Here is a 20,874-nt window from a genome sequence, read left to right on the forward strand (position 1 = left end):
AGGCCTATCTCTTAAAGATGCTTATGCAAAATAAAATAAAGTTGAATTTAAAGATTTTAGCAAATACAAGCCCAGGTGTTAATCTGGAGATTTACTGTATTAAACATAGTTATGTCTTTCTGTTAGATGCTGATAATGTCTATTGTTGGATGTTGTGTATTCCTTATCTGGAGATGGATATCAAAAGCACCTGTTGAGTTTTCAATGGGGTGTGACGGTAAAGTGAAAAAAATTAGAGTGAACCAAAAAGAAAAACAGTTGTGCGGCCTGATGTAGGATGATGTATGTCTGCTGTTTGTCAGAAGTATGTGTCCTCCTCACAGACTGGAGCGTCTCCTCCTGCCTCCCCCGTCAGTACCACTATGTGGCTGATCCTATGACCTGGACTGCAGCTCAGGCCTACTGCAGAGAGACCTACACAGACCTGGCCACCATTGAAAACCCTGAAGAGATGGACCAAGTTAAGTTCTTAGTGTCGTCTCATCATTACAACTCATACTTCTGGATTGGCCTGTTCAGTAAAATCCAATGGAAATGGTCAGACGGCTACAAAGAGAGGGGGGCTGATTATAGAAACTGGCAAAATATTAAAGACAATGAACCAGACTTTTATGCAGCCAACCAGTTCTGTGTGATGTTCGGTCCTGAAGGAAGATGGTGGGATGGTGAATGCCCTAAAAGCATGTCCTTTATCTGTTACAGAGGTAAGTGAGGAAGATGAAACAAGGACGTGTCAAGCTTTTGTTGACCTGGCTAACCCAAAAACGGGTACTGGCTTATGCAACCCTAATGGTTGAATTTAACACAAGTCTCCCCTCTGATAAGACAAATAGTAAATATTTATGTTTAGAGGTGGCAGACCAGATTTTAAAGGAGGTTCAGACACGCCCTTGTCAAGAGATATTGCTGTCTTATATCAGGTTTATTAATAAGTTTGAAAAAGTGGAATAAGCATCTCCTGATATTTCACACTCTAACTGCAGGAACACAACAGGATCCTGAATTTGTTTTTGTCAGTGACAAAATGAGTTGGTCCAGTGCTCAGAGGTTCTGCCGGGAGAACCACATAGACCTTGCCACTGTGAGGAACGACACTGAGAACCAGAAGATGCTGAACGTGACACCAAGTGGAACCAAAGCATGGTTTGGTTTGTACAGAGATCCAGACATTTACTGGTCGGATGGGAGTGGATCATCTTCCCAGTTCTGGTCCAGTTCAATCCGATTAGGCTCCATGAGTGTGATATGTGGAGCTGCAGATCTGAAGAGGTCAGGAAAATGGAGAGCAGCTTCCTGTGAGGATCGATTCCCGTTTGTGTGCTACAGTCTTTGTAAGTGTCTAACTGTCCTTCAGTGAAGAGAGACACTGCAGAACTGCAGAAGAATAACTAATGTGAAACTGTTCTTAAACATCATGTAGTCAAGTGATTGTTTAATATTTAAGAGTTTGGTGTCTTCCCAAGACCCAGAACGGGATCAGAGCTACAGATAATAGATGCATGGATGGATAGATGGTATCTTAGCACTCACATGGCATGTCTTTGTTCTGTGTTTCTGCACGGCAGTAAAGAGACAGGTGATAAAGCTGAGGTTGAAGCCAGAAGACCCCTCTGTGGATCTGAACGCCCCTGCTGTGAAAGCAGACATCCTGAGAGAGGTAAGTCTCCACAAACCTTTGGGAAAACTTCATTGGTTGGGCACCTTTTTTTCTTTTATTGGTTTGATTGTTTCTATCCTGTTTTTCTTTACATCGCAGGACAAACTAATGCTAGCTTCTAACAAAATGTAGAATTCAGCAAATCTTTTGAGTTTGTCTTACTGTTTGTTTCCCAGCTCCAGGACAGGCTGAAGAAGAGCGGACTGAGTGGAGTCACTCTGAAGTGGAGAGAGCAGCCTGACGGGAAAGTGTTCCACAAGGAGGGAGAAAGATCCCACGGAAGAGAGGACTCAACTCTGAAACTGAAATCAGACTGTCCCTTTGTTGATCCGTAATCTATGCTGAATGTGACTGACACATTTATTGCATGAAGTGATGAACTGAGAAAGAAGACTGTCATTCACAGCATACTGGTCATGTTTCTACTAAAACAACAGACATGCTGTAAGAAGGAAAACTTCACATGTGCTGTGAAGATTGATTCATGATACAGTTAGCCTGCTCACTCTCTGTGTTCATAGGGCTCTTTCTGTCTAAGCTCCAGTGAGCACAATCCACTCTGACTTGCAATATCTTTTCTTATTGAATACATATATTGTGATATTAAATATACAGAGTTTAGACCACCCCATTCTTTAGCTTTAGTAATAGACTTCTGGATCACAGTTGTGGAATGTAAATTTCATCAACCTTCATCAGTGATGGTCATAGTCGTGTTTAAGCAGAATGAACAGCAAACCAAAAGTTCACTGTTCTGTACTGCATGTGATTCAAACAACACTTGACTGAACGAGTGCTGCAGGTGTACTCACTTAAATCAAACACACTGCAGCACCTCCCCTCCCTTTACTGTCTGCATATGTGATCATGGTGTTAACAGTGCACCTGATAACAAGAGTGCACTCCTCAAATCATTTACATTTCCTTTGCATCTATTTAAGGATGACCCCAAATAGTCGAATATTCAACGATTTGTTCTGAAGAGCCTTAGCCGACTGCCAATCTCATAATCGAACATCTGCATATGAAACACAGATCATTCCATTCAAACTATGGAGGTGCTCAATGTCTAAATTTAACAAAAATGTTATTCTATCTTTATTTATCTATTTTTATTTTTACTTATTTAAACATATTATTGTACTTATGTCTGGGTTGGAACATAATATCTTATCTTATCTTAATTCTGTATCATTGTCCTGTTTTCAGTATAAATCATGTCTCATATAGCCTATTTTGATATAAATATAAACTTATAAATACTTAATGTAATTCTGAGAACAGCTCTTGAAGTGTTAAATCTCCTTCAGGTGGTAGTTCAATCTCCCCTGGTAATTAAAGGTGGACTCTAATTTAGCAGGACCAGTGGAGCAGCGAAACCTCAGCTGGCCTTTAAATCTTTCTAGATTCATAGAGGCTCAAAATGTGAGGCGAAAAAAACTTCAGGTGATCCTAAAAAAAGTAATGAAGATGAGGAGCAGCTTCACGAAGAGGGTTGTGAGATCAGGGATTACCGAGGATGGATACCCAAAGCTGTCCGGAGCCTAAAAAGGAATCCACAGCATCCCATCCACGTCCACACCATCAGAGAGGATATTCTCCAAGGCAGGACTTACTGTCAACAAAGCAAGGAGCGCACTTCTGCCCGTAAACACGTTGGTTTTCCTGGCGTATGATTTGAAAAGACTCAAGCGGACAAAGACAGTGACAGACTGTTTAAAAAGGGACTGTTAAGGGATTTAAAAACCCTTTAGATGGTTCAGGTTTGATTTTGAAAATTCTACAAATGTTTAGCCTCAAGTTGGACAAACTACCCTCCACAGTGCTGCTCTCTGCTGTGTGAACAATATTTAAATAATAATAATAATATATTGTATTTCTAACACACTTTACATTCAGAACAAATATCTCCCAATTTAATTTTATTATGATGACACTGAAATATTAAGAGAAATCATGTGCAGTGCTTCGACTCATTGTGTCTCCCTGCAGTTACATTTATTCAGTTATCTGTAAGTGATCTTTGTATGTGTTTGTTCAAAGTTCAGAATATTGCTGTGCTTCTTCTTTGCGTTGTTGCTGCACCAGGGCCAAAAATTCGTTTCTGGAATCCCTTAATTTATAATTTTCATTCCACATCTTTGTTTAATTTACAGTCTCAAGGCATTCACAAAAACGTAAAGATTAAAGATTAAAATCTGAGACGTGTTAGTCTGTTTGTTAATTCAATGTATATTTTACAATGCCACTTTGTTTGATGTTTGATGTGCAGTGGCCTCATTTGAGTTTTTCTCATTCATCAACTTGTTGTTTTTGTGTGCAATATAGATTTTAAAAATAAACGTTTTAAAGCTTATCTACTCAGGTGTCTGTTTTACTTTAAGCTATGACCTCTTTATTGTAAATGGTTGTATGTATTACGTCATAAGGTCACCATAATGCAGACTACGGGTCAATGAAGGAAATAAGAAAAACATTTGACGTGCCGTCGACTATGGACAAAATCTGACTAATCAGATTCAACTAAGCAAAGCATTACTCTGGGTCACCCCTACATCTATTGCTTTTTGCTTTCCTTGTTTGCATACGGACATAGAAAAGAATCAGCTCAAGGAGTTTCAGGGTGACCTGCTTGACATTACACATGGTGACCTCACAAATATCTGAACATCTCAGTCTGAACCATTCAGAGAGGCACCAGTATGCTTACAAGCTAAGGTACAGGAAAGACTCTGATATAGACTGCCTGGAGGTCAAATGATCCCTGATTAAGTTGGCATCACTGAATACTCTTATTCAACACTGCATACATCCTGTAGACTCTTCTTATTAATGCATGAAGTGTGTTGATGAAATTTATTTTTAATCAAGTTAAAACACTTGAGTTGAAGCTTTAGCTTCAAGTTTTCAGTGTTTTTGATCTGATAATGTCTTTGTTGCTGAAGCAGGATGCAGGTTTTATTTGTGAGAGGTTTGTTGGGACTCAGGAGTCCCAGGATTCACCAGACTGAATCGGAAGCTTCCATTCCATATATTCAGACTTTAATTCCATATATTCAGACTTTAATTCCATATATTCAGACTTTAATTCCATATATTCAGACTTTATTCCATATATTCAGACTTTCATTCCATATACTCAGACTTTATTCCATTTATATATACATAAAGATTAGAGTTGTGGGATTTATTTTCTGGTAAAGTAACAACTGCGACACTCCGTATGGTATTAGTAAAATAAAGTGATATTTTATTACAGAGACAAAGTCTGGACAGGAAAGAGATTCATTTGCATCTAGTTAATGTTTGTGCAAATTATACATTTGTTTATGACATTTCCCTAACTTAAAGGGTTAGGATCCACAGCACTAACAAATACTCCTATAAAGAAGTCTTCAGTGAATTAAAATGATGTGGGGGTTTGGCCTCATTTGAGTTTTTCTCATTCATCAACTTGTTTTTGTGTGCAATATAGATTTTAAAAATAAACGTTTTAAAGCTTATCTACTCAGGTGTCTGTTTTACTTTAAGCTATGACCTCTTTATTGTAAATGGTTGTATGTATTACCGTCATAAAGTCACCATAATGCAGACTACGGGTCAATGAAGGAAATAAGAAAATCAGTTGCATACCTGGCATACCCAGGTCTACACATAGAGGTCACTAGGTAGTATATTTCTGATAGGGCCACGGTGCTCTATGGAAATGGCCTGAAGGTGAGGCATCCCCAGGTCTACACATATTAGATCCATATTGTTTCAGTGTCAGGCTCCACTTGCAGTTTGAGGGGTTAGTCCTATCTCATTGCTCCTAAAGGTCTGCATTTATATGCACAATAATCTACGAGGAGTAATGGGGTTCGGAGCCTATAAGCCAAACACAATACTGTATGCTGCAATAAACTTCATCTTAAAGCTAGAGTAGGACATGCAAGCAGTGGTCAAAGCAACGTTCACGTTCATGGAGTTCTTACCGGGCCTGAAACTCACCGGTCAGAGGGGGACTCAGCGGCCAGAGGGGGACTTGGAACACATGATTCAGCGGGGGGTGGAGACCTCTGCTTCCTCTTTTTTTAACGGTGTGGACGTCGATGTTTCCTTCTAGTAGCTAAAAAAACGCAGAAAAGACGGTCTGATAAAGAGCTAGCAGCTAACAGACTGTATACAGGTCTGATAAAGAGCTAGCAGCTAACAGACTGGATACAGGTCTGATAAAGAGCTAGCAGCTAACAGACTGGATACAGGTCTGATAAAGAGCTAGCAGCTAACAGACTGGATACAGGTCTGATAAAGAGCTAGCAGCTAACAGACTGGATACAGGTCTGATAAAGAGCTAGCAGCTAACAGACTGGATACAGGTCTGATAAAGAGCTAGCAGCTAACAGACTGGATACAGGTCTGATAAAGAGTTAGCAGCTAACAGACTGTATACAGGTCTGATAAAGAGCTAGCAGCTAACAGACTGGATACAGGTCTGATAAAGAGCTAGCAGCTAACAGACTGTATACAGGTCTGATAAAGAGCTAGCAGCTAACAGACTGGATACAAGTCTTTTAAAGAGCTACCAGCTAACAGACTGGATACAGGTCTGATAAAGAGCTAGCAGCTAACAGACTGGATACAGGTCTGATAAAGAGCTAGCAGCTAACAGATGGATACAGGTCTGATAAAGAGCTAGCAGCTAACAGACTGTATACAGGTCTGATAAAGAGCTAGCAGCTAACAGACTGGATACAGGTCTGATAAAGAGCTAGCAGCTAATAGACTGGATACAGGTCTCTATAAACATAGTTACAAGCCGTTAGCCGGCAGCTAGCATTAGCCCAAGTTATCGCTAGCTGTCTTATAAATGAACAAAACACTGAACACAAAGACAAATGAAATGACATGATTACCTGTCCAGGAGAAAATCAGCAACCATGGCGTCGCTTTAGAGACCCTTCAAATCCCTCGGCTGTCGTGGAAATGCAGCCTGAATATTGACTCATGTTTGTATCTTCATCCAGCGTTTTTAAGTCGACTCCTTTTCCATCACAGTCTTCCTCTTCTTGCTCTGTGTAGTGGCAGAACTTGAGGGCAGAACTTGAGGGCTAGTAACGTTGGTTTCTCTCTCTCTGACATGTTTATCAGGTGTTCTGCGTTAGTGAACAGCCTGCTGTGGCTGTGTGACGATCTCAGGTCACACTCACTCTGTAAACAGTAGGTGTGTCTTTCGGCAGGTCACAGGTCATCCGGCAGGTCAGCCAATGATTGCCCTCGGTGGCGTATGGAATTATTGGACGGACTTATTGCAGCCTAGCTGCTGACACAGACAACTGAGATTTCTCATCTCAGTGTTAGATCACTTTGTGTATTACTCCCTATCAATGTATACATCGCTTTTTAACAGTTACTGACAAAATGTATGAAAGTAACATGTCCTACTCCAGCTTTAAGTTGCTATTGCTAAGTCTGTATCGCTTTATGAGACTTTTATTTTGGTATTTCAGCGAGGCGGCAGTGTGAATTTACATACAAGCTAAATATTTAGGATCACAGAGCAACATTTAACATTTAGATTTAACATTTAGATTTAACAATCAACATTTAGATTTAGATTTAACATTTAGATTAAACATTTAGATTTAACATTTAGATTCAACATTGATTGTAACTTAATATATTTTTCTTAACAAAATGAAATGTGAAGAAGATCACACATATTGCTCTACATTTGAATAAAAAGTGACTTTTAAAAATTCACTCTACATGTTTATGACGTTTCAGAGCTAAATGTGGAGAATTGTTATTTTCAGTGTGCTCAACTTTACAAACAGCGCCCCACAGTCTTCTGACCCTGTCTGGTATTTTTTTAATCTCAAACCCCTGAAGAGTTGACAGACTGCAGTGAGTGTGTAACAATGGCGCCCTCTGGTGTTAGATTAGACAATTAAGATCTAGATTTAACATTTATTTTTATTTTAAGCATTTGGATTTAATAGTGATTGTAACTTAATATATTTTTCATAACAAAATCAAATGTGAAGAAGATCACAAATATTGCTCTACATGTGAAAAAAAGTGACTTTTATAAATTCGCTCTACATTTTTATGATGTTTTGGAGCTAAATGTGGAGAATTGTAGATGTTATTTTCAGTGTGCTCAACTTTACAAATGGCGCCCCATAGAAGACATTTGCGTCTTTATTTTTGTAAAAATGAAACACACAAAATATTTATTATTAAGCTTCTTGTTTTGTCTTTCTCCAAAGTATAATTTTGTCATGAGTTGATGTTTAGTTCAGTTTCTTCCTTGTGATTCTTACCTTGGTTCCTCCCTGTGTTTATTCTGTATTAGTTATCCTTTGTCTCTCTTGTTGTTTAGTGATCCATGTCTCATGTTGTATTTTCTTGTGTTTCTTAGTTTTGTGTTTCCTGTTTTATTTTTATTCAGAGAACACAGGAAAGACATACAAAGATCAAACACAGGACAAGGGAAACAGAGGAATCAAATACACAGAGTGATCAACACAGGTGTGAACACAGGACACAGGTGAAGCTAATCAGGTTCATCAATAAGGAGGGAAACACACAAGGACAGGAAGTGAAACTAAACAGGAAACACAGGGATCAAGAACTACAAAATAAAACAGGAAACACAAGGATCAAGAACTACAAAATAAAACAGGAAACACAGGGATCAAGAACTACAAAATAAAACAGGAAACACAGGAATCAAGAACTACAAAATAAAACAGGAAACACAGGGATCAAGAATTACAAAATAAAACAGGAAACACAGGGATCAAGAACTACAAAATAAAACAGGAAACACAGGGATCAAGAACTACAAAATACAACAGGAAACACAGGGATCAAGAATTACAAAATAAAACAGGAAACACAGGGATAAAGAACTACAAAATAAAACAGGAAACACAGGGATAAAGAACTACAAAATAAAACAGGAAACACAGGGATCAAGAACTACAAAATAAAACAGGAAACACAGGGATAAAGAACTACAAAATAAAACAGGAAACACAGGGATCAAGAACTACAAAATAAAACAGGAAACATAGGGATCAAGAACTACAAAATAAAACAGGAAACACAAGACTAGACTAAGAAACACAACAAGAGACATGGATCACTAAACACTCAGGAGAGACAAAGGAGAACTAACACACAGTGATGGACAGTAACAGAGTAAATTCACTTAAGTACATTGTTTGAGTATATGTACTTTACTTGAGTTTTATTTTTTTGGGGAACTTCTTACTTTGACTCCATTTAAAGACAAATCTCATCCTTTTGACTCCTCTACATTTCTATCAGTGCTCTAGTTACTCTCTACTTTATCTTTGAAGTCAGCTGATGAGTCTTCTTTTCTGAAATCAGATCCCAAAGACCGTAAACTGTTGGTGTCCTTGTGTTTGGTTTGTCTCAGTGGTGTAGCCGTACCTGGGTTGAGAGTAGATCAAACGTTCTTCAGATCAGTGCGTTCATTTAGTCGTGGTGATGATGGCTATGACTGAGAAGGATGATGATTCTCCACCTGAGCACCACGGCCATATTTTAAACCCACGTTTGAGGTTTTGAAATAAAGAATGATTGTTTGTATTGTTGTAAATCTCTGATCTGTTTACCACACAAACTTCATCACAGCCTCCAAAACATCAGCATCTAACCTGAGAAAGCATGTGGAGGTCTGGAGCTAACACACTGCTTTGATTCCAGAGGAACATTGTAAACTTGTCTGTGCTTGTAGTAACTTAGTTTAGATTTCATGGTAGACTCTTTAGATCTGAAATCATGTTTTCTAGAGAAACAGAACGGAGCAGAATGTTCACCCATGCATTCTTGACTGACCTCATGCTTTGTGAAAATACGTTTAGAGATGTTTTAAAAAGTACTTTGAATACTTCAGTATTTTTAAAATCAAGTACTCCAGGACTTTAACTCAAGTCACAATCTGACTGAACAACTTTCACTTGTGTTGGAGGAATGTTTGACCAGGAGGATCTATACTCTGACTTCAGTCATGAAGACGTGGACTTAGTCCACCACTGTAAATACAGACTAAACACAGAGAGGAACCAAGGTAAGAAACACAAGGAACAAACTAAACTAAACATCCACTCATGACACATTTGTGATTAGAACTGCATTTTAAAAACAGCTGCTATGAATCACTTCTCATGTCATAAAAACTTTTGGCTTTTTTAAAATCTTTTTCACGTGGGCATCAGGTGGCATCATGATCTCTGACCAGAGAGCTACAGATGCTATCATTAGCATTCAGTAGTTTTCATCAATAACTGAAGGAATCAATATTTCATTGGAAAATATAAAAATATTGTCTCTGGTTTTGTTTGTTGTTTGGGAGGTTCTTTGGTATTCTGTTTTATTTTTCAAAGCTTTATTTAAAATATGATTTTATGATCAAACTTTACTACAAGGTATCTGTGCTACATGATCTGTTAGTGTATCAGTGGAAACTACAGCAGTTAAGAGCTCTGGTAAACGCCTTCAAAGACCAGCTATCTACTGTGAGTGGGATGAAGGGAACGGACTACTGATCTGCAGTCAGGGCCTGGAAGCTGTTCACTGAAGAGTTTGACTCAGAAACCTGTGAGTTCAGAAGAACAATCTTTAACTATGGAATTATTTTCTAAGAAGAAAACTGAAAATCATTTGATGAATAAATGAAGGGATGATTGTTCTATTCATTGTAGAAGTTAATATTCACTGTACTGTGATGCTGATCCAGAAAACATTAAAGACATTTATAGTCAACGTTCTGATGAGTATCTTTATTCAATCAGTTAACAGCAGGAAGTTATGGAGACAACATGAAACATCTTTTGATTCCTTCAAAATGTAAATATCAGGAATCAGAAACAAACAAAAGCAAAGTCTAAATTCTGAGTAAAGAATAATAATCCCACAGTAATGTCAGAGAAACATACGGGCAGTAAGCCGGTGCATTGGATTGAGTTCAACTGATTTGATCCACATTTCATTCAATCATATTTCTGTCATTAAGAAAAGATGAATACAACTTCTGTCATTAGTAGTACACATGTTAATATTTAGACTGAATGAACATCAATGTCAACATAAGAGTAGACTCTGCATCAGATACTTCACACGATGAAATACAAAGTGGTTCAAAGTTTCAGGCAAACAATCACAAACTAAATGAAACACATTTTCTTTAATGTTCTCAGACTTTACAAAGTCAGAGCGATAAACAAACTCAGTGAAGAAAAAAGACATATTATACCACACACACTCTGATTCAAAGATACGCTTCTTGTTCTTCAATGACAAAATCATACACTCAAAAAAAGAATACATCTTTAAGTTGAAGAGATCAGTTCATGGAAACTTCTCAAAAGAATGAAGAAGAGAAAGCATGCTGCCGTTGATTTGATGAAAGGAGAAAAGTCTTTCTGCTCACTTTGGTGCATTTATCAAGCCGGTCTATCTTTTAGTGGCACAAGTGTTGCATTCACTGGTCACACAGTGTCACAGATTTAAAGTTACATCAAATCACCTTGAAACATTTGGGATGATCATTGTGTCCTTACATGAGCTTGACTCCAAACACACTCCTGATCAACAGAAACACAGAATTAAAGCAGACTAATGATAAAAACCTGTTTGATTCCATATCTGAACTACCAGAGTTTTTATTTACACTTCCATCTGTGAAGACTTGTCTTTGAATCTCTCTCTCTACTCTTTCTTTTTCATCAGCTTTTTCTTTCCTCTTGGTTTTCTTCTTCTTCATGTTCAACAGTCTAATCTTCAAACCTCCATGACAGGAGGATGTGCACCTCTGTACACTTCAGGTGAGAGAGAGGAAACATGGTTAGTGACTCATTAGACATTAAACCATCTTTTGAGACTCTGTTCTGCATTCTGCTCTGTGATAGCTTTCCAAGTATCAGGAATTTCAGCAGGCTTTGCCCTGTATGCTTTAGCAAACTTGTGGTTGAACCTGTTCAGAACATATTTCCAATAGTCTGAACCCTCAAGGCTTGAGTCTGGTACAATTCTCCAGTCAGGGTAGATTGTGTTGTACTTCTTGTAAGGGTGGTATTCATCACTGGTGTGACTCAGTAGAAATACTGCATCACTGATCACCAAGGAAGTGCAAATGTCAATGGTAAGTTTTTTTGTTTTAACCCATCTGTACATGCCCAGACCGTCTGGTCGATGAAATGAGGTGAAGTGCTCTGTATGCTCTGTTGCTCCTGCCTCACAGGGTGCTTTGCAGAATGGACACAGTTTACCACATCCAACAAGTTTTTGGAAAAGCTCATTCTGAGGATTTACTTTAAGATTAGTGAGTTTTCTTCTGATGTTTTTATCTTTGAACTCCTCTTTAAGAGCTTCTTCCATGTCCTTCACACACTCAGGGAGCCACTGAGCAAACTGTTCCTTGTTGACATTATTCAGGATCCTGAAAGGACCCAGAGAATCCTCAGAAATGACCAGCTCTTCACCAAGTTCCTGACGGATGTGTTTGATAAATCCCTGCAGGTTGACGTTTCCTTTCTCTTGAGCTCTGCGTACTGCATCATTTATGCTCTTGATACTGGACCTGAGATGTTGATCCTCAAACTCAGAGACAGACTCATTGGTCAAGAGTTTTAACATTTCATCAAGGATCCATTTCTTCACATATCGCTCGTATGAACTGATATTGTTCAGGTAGTCTTCAAAGTTATCCTTTTTGAGCAAATCCAGTAACACTGAATACTGGAAGAACATCCGTGTGCTGAATTGGAACCTCCTTGTCATGTCACCAACAATATCAGGACCCAGGGAGCTGTTGATAGAGTTTTTCACAGCAGGCTTCAAACAGTCATCTGTGAATTATTTTGCCTTCTTCTGACTCTGGTCTCGCTTACAGAACTCATCCTTGAAGTTAACTCTGAACTTCTCTTTGTTTTGTTTGAGACATCTGTAGGGATCGTTCATTTGAATGAACTCTTCGTGCATTCTCTTAAAGTCTCTGGCTGCATTTGCACAGATGTGCTGTTTCAGAGAAACCTCAAAGTCTGTCTCTATCTTTACATCCTGGTTCTTCTTCAGCTTCTCATCGATCATGCATAGGATCTCCTCAATGAAAGTGTCGTGGTAGTTGTTTTTTTTCTTCACTTTTTCTTTCACAAACTGTTTACAATCACTTATGATGCAGTCAGCAATTTGTTGTAGTGCCGCTACCTCATCTTCAATTCTGAACAATTTGTATAATCTGTGCTTTGTCTGTTTTAATATTCCTTCAGCTGAACATTTGAAAGGGATCTTTCCACAATCTTTCAGTCTCTTTTGACTTAACAACTCACACGCATGACTCCCCTTTTGTTTAATATTGTCTTTCAGGCAGAGGTAGACACTTGCCATGACATCAGTGATCTCTTGTTTTGGAAAATGTTGTTCTTTAATCATTTTATTCCACATCTTGTCAAACTCTTTGTTCAACTTGTCGTCCGTCATGTCTTCTCTCTTCTTACGGCATTCTTCAATCAGTGCTCGTACTCTCTCTCCTAATTCTTCGGTGTGTTTCATCTTGATTCTGTCAACTTCTGTCATTCTCCTTCTAACATCTGTTGCAACTTTGAGCTGGTTATGAACAGAGCTTTCTATTTCTCGACGGAGGCTCTTTGCACTGTTGGAAAAGACTTCCTTGTATGCTTCAACAAGATAGACATGACCGTCTGTTTGCTTGAAGTACTCTTCCAGGTTTTTAAGAAGCTCTGTCTCCCCTTTAGACAGCTCTGAGCACGCTTCACTTTTCAAACGAGTGTGAAGTTGACCAATGTCAGACTCCTCAGATTTCACTTTTCCAAAGTTAGAGATTTTTGTTTCTGCTGTTTTTGTCCACTTGTACATTTCTTTTTTGAAGGCCCATTCCCATTTGTTGAATTCTGTGCAGAGCTTCATGTACGCATCAGCCACCAGGCTGTTTCTGAAGCTGAAGATGAAGTTTTCATGCTTGACAGCTTTCCACAGGCTTGTTGTCCACTCTGTGAACTCTGAGATGTTATTAGCAGAAGACCCACAACTTCTCAGAGTTTGAAGGATGTTCTTCTTGAGCTCATAAACAGCCTCGCTGTACCCTGCATTAACTGGTGCCATTGGTGGACTCCCATTCCAGAGTCCTGGGACGTACATGTTCCCAGTGTTTGCATTGTATTCCATCACATCCGTGAAGCTCTTGTACTCCTCCTTGTTTTCCATTTTAGCTGCTGCCTGCGTCATCTCATTTAACTGCTCCAGCAGCATCTCTCTTTCTCTTAAGTTCTTCTCAGGGGCGGATACATCTGCCACGTTCTGGTGAACAAACTGACATCTGGGTTTCTTGCCCAACTGTTTCATCCTGAGGAATGCATGTACCACTATCTGTAGGATATCCTTCATTTCTGTGGAATTCTCCATTGCAATATTGATGATAGTGATGTCACTCAACCCCACAACAAGTGTTGCTAGCTCGTTGTCATGTTCATAGCTGTTGTCTAGTTTTGCAAGCTCTGGTGACTTTAAGCCCTCAGTGTCAATAATCATCAAGAAGTCACAGCTGAGTTCTTTTTTCACGTCTTCATTTACTTTGATGAGCAACATAAAAGCCCCTCGAGTGCATCGACCACTGCTGACTGCAAACTGTACTCCAAACATAGTGTTGAGGAGAGTAGACTTCCCTGTACTCTGAACTCCAAGAACTGTGACTACCAAGATCTTGTTCTCAGGAGACACCAACTTATTGAGCTCAGACAGAACATCAGTCACCCATCTGAGAGGGATGTTAGATGCATCACCATCTACAAGCTCCAGGGGAAATCCATCCAGCAACAACTCTGCACATAGTCTGGGAAGATGCTTCAACTGTTGACGTGATGGATTTGTTTCTGGGAGGGAAACTGAGGCTTCATAGATCTGACCCATTTCACGGAAGAAGTGTTCAATCCCAAGTGAGCTGTTGGAAAGTTGTCGGTCAATTTCTTTAATTTCCTCATCGTTTTCAGGACTTTTGTTTGTGTTTTGTTTTTTCTTTTTGTAATCCTCTCTGAGGTCACATAGCTTCTGTCGAGACAGATTATCGAGGTTCATTCGCATCCACTTCAGGAAATAACACCTCTCAATACCTGGTCTTGATAGTGCACTGACGAAACATGTCATTGCATTAGACATATCGTGAGAATTCTGTTTTTTCCTAAGTTTTACTTTCTGTTTCTGAAGATCACTTTTGTACATTTCTATGTTTTGTGACCCAAGTTTTTGAAGTCGACACTCTTCCTTCTCCAAGCAAGTCAGGTCCTTCCATATTTCACCTTGCAGTGGCAGCTGAGCTTCTTTGTATTTTGGGATATCTTTAATTTCTGCAGTGATGGCCTCTGCATTTTCCTTTGCAGTCTTGCACTCTTCAGAGACTTCATCAACCCGGATTCCCAGTTCATAGGCAACGCCCACCATCTGCTCGATATCAGTCTTCATCTTTGAGTTCTCAACTACACCGTTGACTGTCTGCCAAAGATTTTGGACAAAGTCTGCATCATTCATTTTCTTAGTCTTCAGAAGGATATGGCTTTTAGTAAGGTTCAGCCTGTTTGCCACCTTCTTCAGAGCATCCATACTCAATCTCTGGCTCTGATGGTTACCCACCAAAAAGATCTGTGCCTTGTGGTTTTGGTTTGTAAGCAGCTCGCACTCAGAGTCTAAACTGTCAAAGAACACAAACACTGCTTCAGATGTCTGACACAAAAAAGAAAACTGTGTTTCAAAAGATGCCATGTCCCCACGAAGGTTAGCTACAGCTACAGGCTCTCTGAAAACATCCATGTTTGTGTTCCCACAAGGTAGGTACCAGGCTATTTCAACCAGTCCATTGGATATTTGTCTTGGACAGTCACCATTTTTCATGTTCCGGTGAACAAAGGTATCATGGTACTGCTGAGAGTGGCTCAGAAGCTTGTTGAGGATCTCTGACTTGGACAAGGAGCACTCACCCAGTCTCACAAAAGACACCATTGGATGTTTAGAGACAACAATTCTGTCTTCAATAAAGCCCTTGGATTCTGACAGTGATGAAGGTCTGTACTTTTTAACTATGTCTCTCAGAGCCCAAAGCATCAGTGTGCACTGCTTTGTGTCACAATGAGGAAGCAGCAGAGGCACAGAAAACTGACACATGGACATTTTAAACGCCATTTCTTGCTGTACAAAACCATCAGAGCACAGAAACATAGCAGTGATTATGTCAAGGGGATTCAGCATGTCACCTGAATGCAGACTGTCAAGAAGACTATCTAAATCTGACCCTGATCCATCTGATTCAGCATCACAGACTGAGTCACATGCAGATGTAAACTGTACATTCCTTGCTGTCACATTCACCATCATCAGTTTCTTTAGAAAATACCATGGAAGGTCTGAAGGACTCTTGGGAGGTTCATCGGTGATGGTCTTCTTATTGATCTGAAGTATTTCCCTCAGGGATAGCTTCTCTTGGTAAAGGTGCTCCAGTCCCAGATCCTTCAGGAGACTCTCCGGTTGTGTCTCTGTGGAAATGTATGTATATGTATATTCATCCAAATTTAATAACATATACCATGAACTCGTATATTCTGAATACTCAGGTAAAAGTACCCAGAGTACATTATATTAATATATTATATGTTAATATTACATTTTTCGTTTTATTCTGTGAACTAATGATAACATGTATCATAAATTCCAAATAATAATATTGTCATTTAGAGTATTTATCTGCAGAAAAGAAAGAAGCAAAAATTAACAAAAAAGATGCAGTTTTCAGACCTCAAATAATGCAAAGAAAACAAGTTCGTGTTCATCTTTAAACAACACAATACTAATATAGTAGCTCAGAAATCAATATTTGAATTAAATCACAGCTTTAATAATTCTTTGCAGGCTCTCCAAAAGTCTTTAAACTTTCAAACAGTTCAGCTTTGTTTGATGGATTGTGACTACCCATCTTCCTTTTGAACTCATTCCAGAGGTTCTCAATGTGGTTCAGGACTTATATATGCGTGTATATGTAATTTAAAATTTAAAAACTGCTTTTGAGCTGAAACAAATGTTGGTAATTTCAATAAACTACAAGTAAAAAAAAGGCATGGAAATTTCCCTTTTTCTGTATCGAAAACGTATCGAACTGAACCAAACCGTGGATTTTGTGTATCCTTGCACCCCTAATATATATATATATATATATATATATATATATATATATATATGCATATAAATATATATATATATGGCAAGCCGTTCAGGAAATAATATATGGAATGAAGACTGAATATATTGAATGAAACTTGATATATATGGAATGAAACTTGATATATATGGAATGAAACTTGATATATATGGAATGAAACTCGATATATATGGAATGAAACTCGATATATATGGAATGAAACTCGATATATATGGAATGAAACTCGATATATATGGAATGAAACTCGATATATATGGAATGAAACTTGATATATATGGAATGAAACTCGATATATATGGAATGAAACTCGATATATATGGAATGAAACTCGATATATATGGAATGAAACTCGATATATATGGAATGAAACTCGATATATATGAAATGAAACTCGATATATATGGAATGAAACTCGATATAAATGGAATGAAGTCTGAATATATATAATGAAGTCTGCATATATTGAATGAAACTCGATATATATGGAATGAAACTTGATATATATGGAATGAAACTCGATATATATGGAATGAAACTCGATATATATGGAATGAAACTCGATATATATGGAATGAAACTCGATATATATGAAATGAAACTCGATATATATGGAATGAAACTCGATATAAATGGAATGAAGTCTGAATATATATAATGAAGTCTGCATATATTGAATGAAACTCGATATATATGGAATGAAACTTGATATATATGGAATGAAACTCGATATATATGGAATGAAACTCGATATATATGGAATGAAACTCGATATATGGAATGAAGTCTGAATATATATAATGAAGTCTGCATATATTGAATGAAACTCGATATATATTGAATGAAACTTGATATATATGGAATGAAACTTGATATTTATGGAATGAAACTCGATATATGGAATGAAGTCTGAATATATATAATGAAGTCTGAATATATGAAATGAAACTCGATATATATGGAATGAAACTCGATATATATGGAATGAAGTCTGAATATATATATATTGAAGTCTGAATATATTGAATGAAACTCGTTATATATGGATTGAAAGTCTGAATATATGGAATGAATTCTTAATATATGGAATGAAGTGTGAATATATTAAATGAAGTCTGAATATGTGTAATGAAGTCTTAATATATTGAATGAAAGTCTGAATATATGGGATAAGTGTCTCAATTTATGGAATGAAGTCTGAATATATTGAATAAAGTCTGAATATATTGAATCAAGTCTGAATATATTGAATGAAAGTCTGAATTTATGGAATGAAAGTCTGAATATTTTGAATGTAAGTCTGAATATATTGAATGTAAGTCTGAATATATTGAATGAAAGTCTGAATATTTTGAATGAAAGTTTGAATGTATGGCGTGAAAGTCTGAATATATGGAATGAAAGTCTGAATACTTTGAATTAAAGTCTGAATATATGGAATGAAAGTCTGAATATATTGAATGAAAGTCTGAATATATTGAATGAAAGTTTGATTATATTGAATGAAAGTCTGAATATATGGAATGAAAGTCTGAATATATGGAATGAAAGTCTAAATATATTGAATGAAAGTCTGAATATATTGAATGAAAGTCTGAATATATGGAATGAAAGTCTGAATATATTGAATGAAAGTTTGAATATTTTGAATGAAAGTCTAAATATATGGAATGAAAGTCTAAATATATATAAAATGAAAGTCTGAATTTATTGAATGAAAGTCTGAATATATGGAATGAAAGTCTGAATATATTGAATGAAAGTCTGAATATATTGAATGAAAGTCTGAATTTATTGAATGAAAGTCTGAATATATGGAATGAAAGTCTGAATTTATTGAATGTAAGTCTGAATATATTGAATGAAAGTCTGAATATATTGAATGAAAGTTTGAATATATTGAATGAAAGTCTGAATATATGGAATGAAAGTCTGAATATATTGAATGAAAGTTTGAATATATTGAATGAAAGTCTGAATTTATTGAATGAAAGTCTGAATATATGGAATGAAAGATTGAATATATTGAATGAAAGTTTTAATACATGAAATGAATGTCTCAATATAGTGACTTTAAGTCTGAATATATTGAATGAAGTCTGAATATATGGAATGGAATTGAACATGAAAGCTTTTTTTCCACCAGCTGGTTTTAAAGCTAATTGAAAGTTCTACTTTTTCATATTTAAAAGTGGCCCCTTTCTCGCCACTTTAAAACATCTGTTATCTGTTTTCTCTATAAAAATAACCTTTTGCATTTTTTTTTTGTTTTTCTGAGGGGAGAAATATTCCTCTACCTCTGTTACCTTTGATATTTGGTCGTAGAATTGTCAGCCCACTCACTCACTGATGATGCACGCAGGTATGAGCTAGCGATGGGGAAATGAAGCTTGGCGAACCAGTAGTTGTATTGTTTGACTCCTCTAGATGGCGCTCTTGGTTTAAAAATGAAGGCTCAATGAATGGCAATTCAGTGTGCTTTCAACCCTTTGTTGAACAGAGAGCGCCATCTAGAGGAGTCAAAAAATACAACTAGTGGTTCACGAAGCTTCATTTCCCCATCGCTAGTATGAGCTCTACCTGTTAGCATTGAACAGGATGCTACATTATCACAAGTCAAAACAAAAGTTAGCTAGCGAGCTAGAGGACTGAACCACCTAAATAAGACAGGGCTACTATATTTAGCTTCTGTAGAAGTGTGTATAAGCTATGATATTTAATATGTTCACATGTTCACTGGCTTACTGCCCTGCTAAATGCTTCTGCAGCCCACTGTTGCTCTTGTCTTGTTCTGTTTCAAATTTTACACAGCATCACTTCGACAGCAACTTTTTTGGAATTGAGGTTGTGAAAGAACCTTATGCCTCTCTACATTAGTTACAGAAGAACAGAACGAGCTGAAGCTCCCTCTCTATGCAGAGAAGCAGAAATATTGCCTACTTTAATACTTTGGATATTGGTATCGGGGTTGTAGAACTGGTATACAAAAGGAGTAAGTACATGCAATAAATGACAGGTTAAAGTGATAGTTATGGGATAAAGTGACAAGGTACAATATGATAAATAGCAGGAGGCTAACACCAGGATGACGTAAACCCTGATGGTGGGAATCAGATAAACTATAATACCAGGTGCAATGTAATGGAGTAGTAGTTTGAGGTTCAAAAATACAAACTCAAGCACATTTCTAAAGTATGAAATATCTACTGTAGTGCTAAAGGGCAATGTTTATATGACAAAATAATATTTGGGACAATAATACTGTAGGAGCCAATTCCTCAGTTTATAGTTATATTTATTAATTGAAATATATTTTGGTAATATCTGTGTGTGTGTGTGTGTGTGTGTGTGTGTGTGTGTGTGTGTGTGTGTGTGTGTGTGTGTGTGTGTGTGTGGTATGTTCACTAATGGTTGTGATCCCGCAGGTCAGAGGGCTTAAGAGCAAAGTGCTGCGGAACTTGCGGACCTTGCAGACTGTCTTTATTTAAAACAAGCATTGATACAGTTTTGTTTTTGTTTAATTGCTTTGATCATTTGGAAATCGAACCACAAATAAAACCCCAATCTTTATTTTTGAACCGCATCCTCTGGACATTCCATCTTTTTTCTCAACTAACCCAAGCGTCTAGAGTAGCAGTCAGCCCAGGAGTGATTCACACAAAAGGATTAAAACAAAAGGATACCGTGGACACTGTTGTTTTCACCATATAATAGTTGGTGCTGTGTCTTTTTGTGAGGTGATGGGTCAGGTGATGTAGTCAAGTTTTTAAAAGTCACAGATAGGGATGTTCTGAGGCAACTCATTTTCTAGTTAGAGGGAATTTTAAATTTCAACTCAACACCTTGTCTTAAGGTAAAGAAACACAGAAACACAAAACAGCCCAAATGAAACACCATTTATCAAACATGGCCAAACACATGATCACAGAGTCTGTGGGTAATGATGTCAAATGGTCTGTTGATTGTTGTACCGGGGCTGTGAGGGGGT

General features: G+C 37.5%; 1 protein-coding gene across 1 annotated transcript; it reads right to left on the minus strand.

Annotated features, from left to right (window-relative positions):
• Positions 1 to 10,437: 10,437 nt before the first annotated feature.
• Positions 10,438 to 16,255, minus strand: si:dkey-85k7.12 (up-regulator of cell proliferation). The gene is given in 1 exon segment (XM_034677226.1): positions 10,438 to 16,255. A coding segment is annotated over 1 exon segment (4,728 nt). The 3' UTR covers positions 10,438 to 11,527.
• Between the last annotated feature and the right edge of the window lie 4,619 nt (positions 16,256 to 20,874).

This window comes from Notolabrus celidotus, chromosome 23, assembly GCF_009762535.1.
Source record: "Notolabrus celidotus isolate fNotCel1 chromosome 23, fNotCel1.pri, whole genome shotgun sequence".
NCBI classification, from domain to species: Eukaryota; Metazoa; Chordata; class Actinopteri; order Labriformes; family Labridae; genus Notolabrus; species Notolabrus celidotus.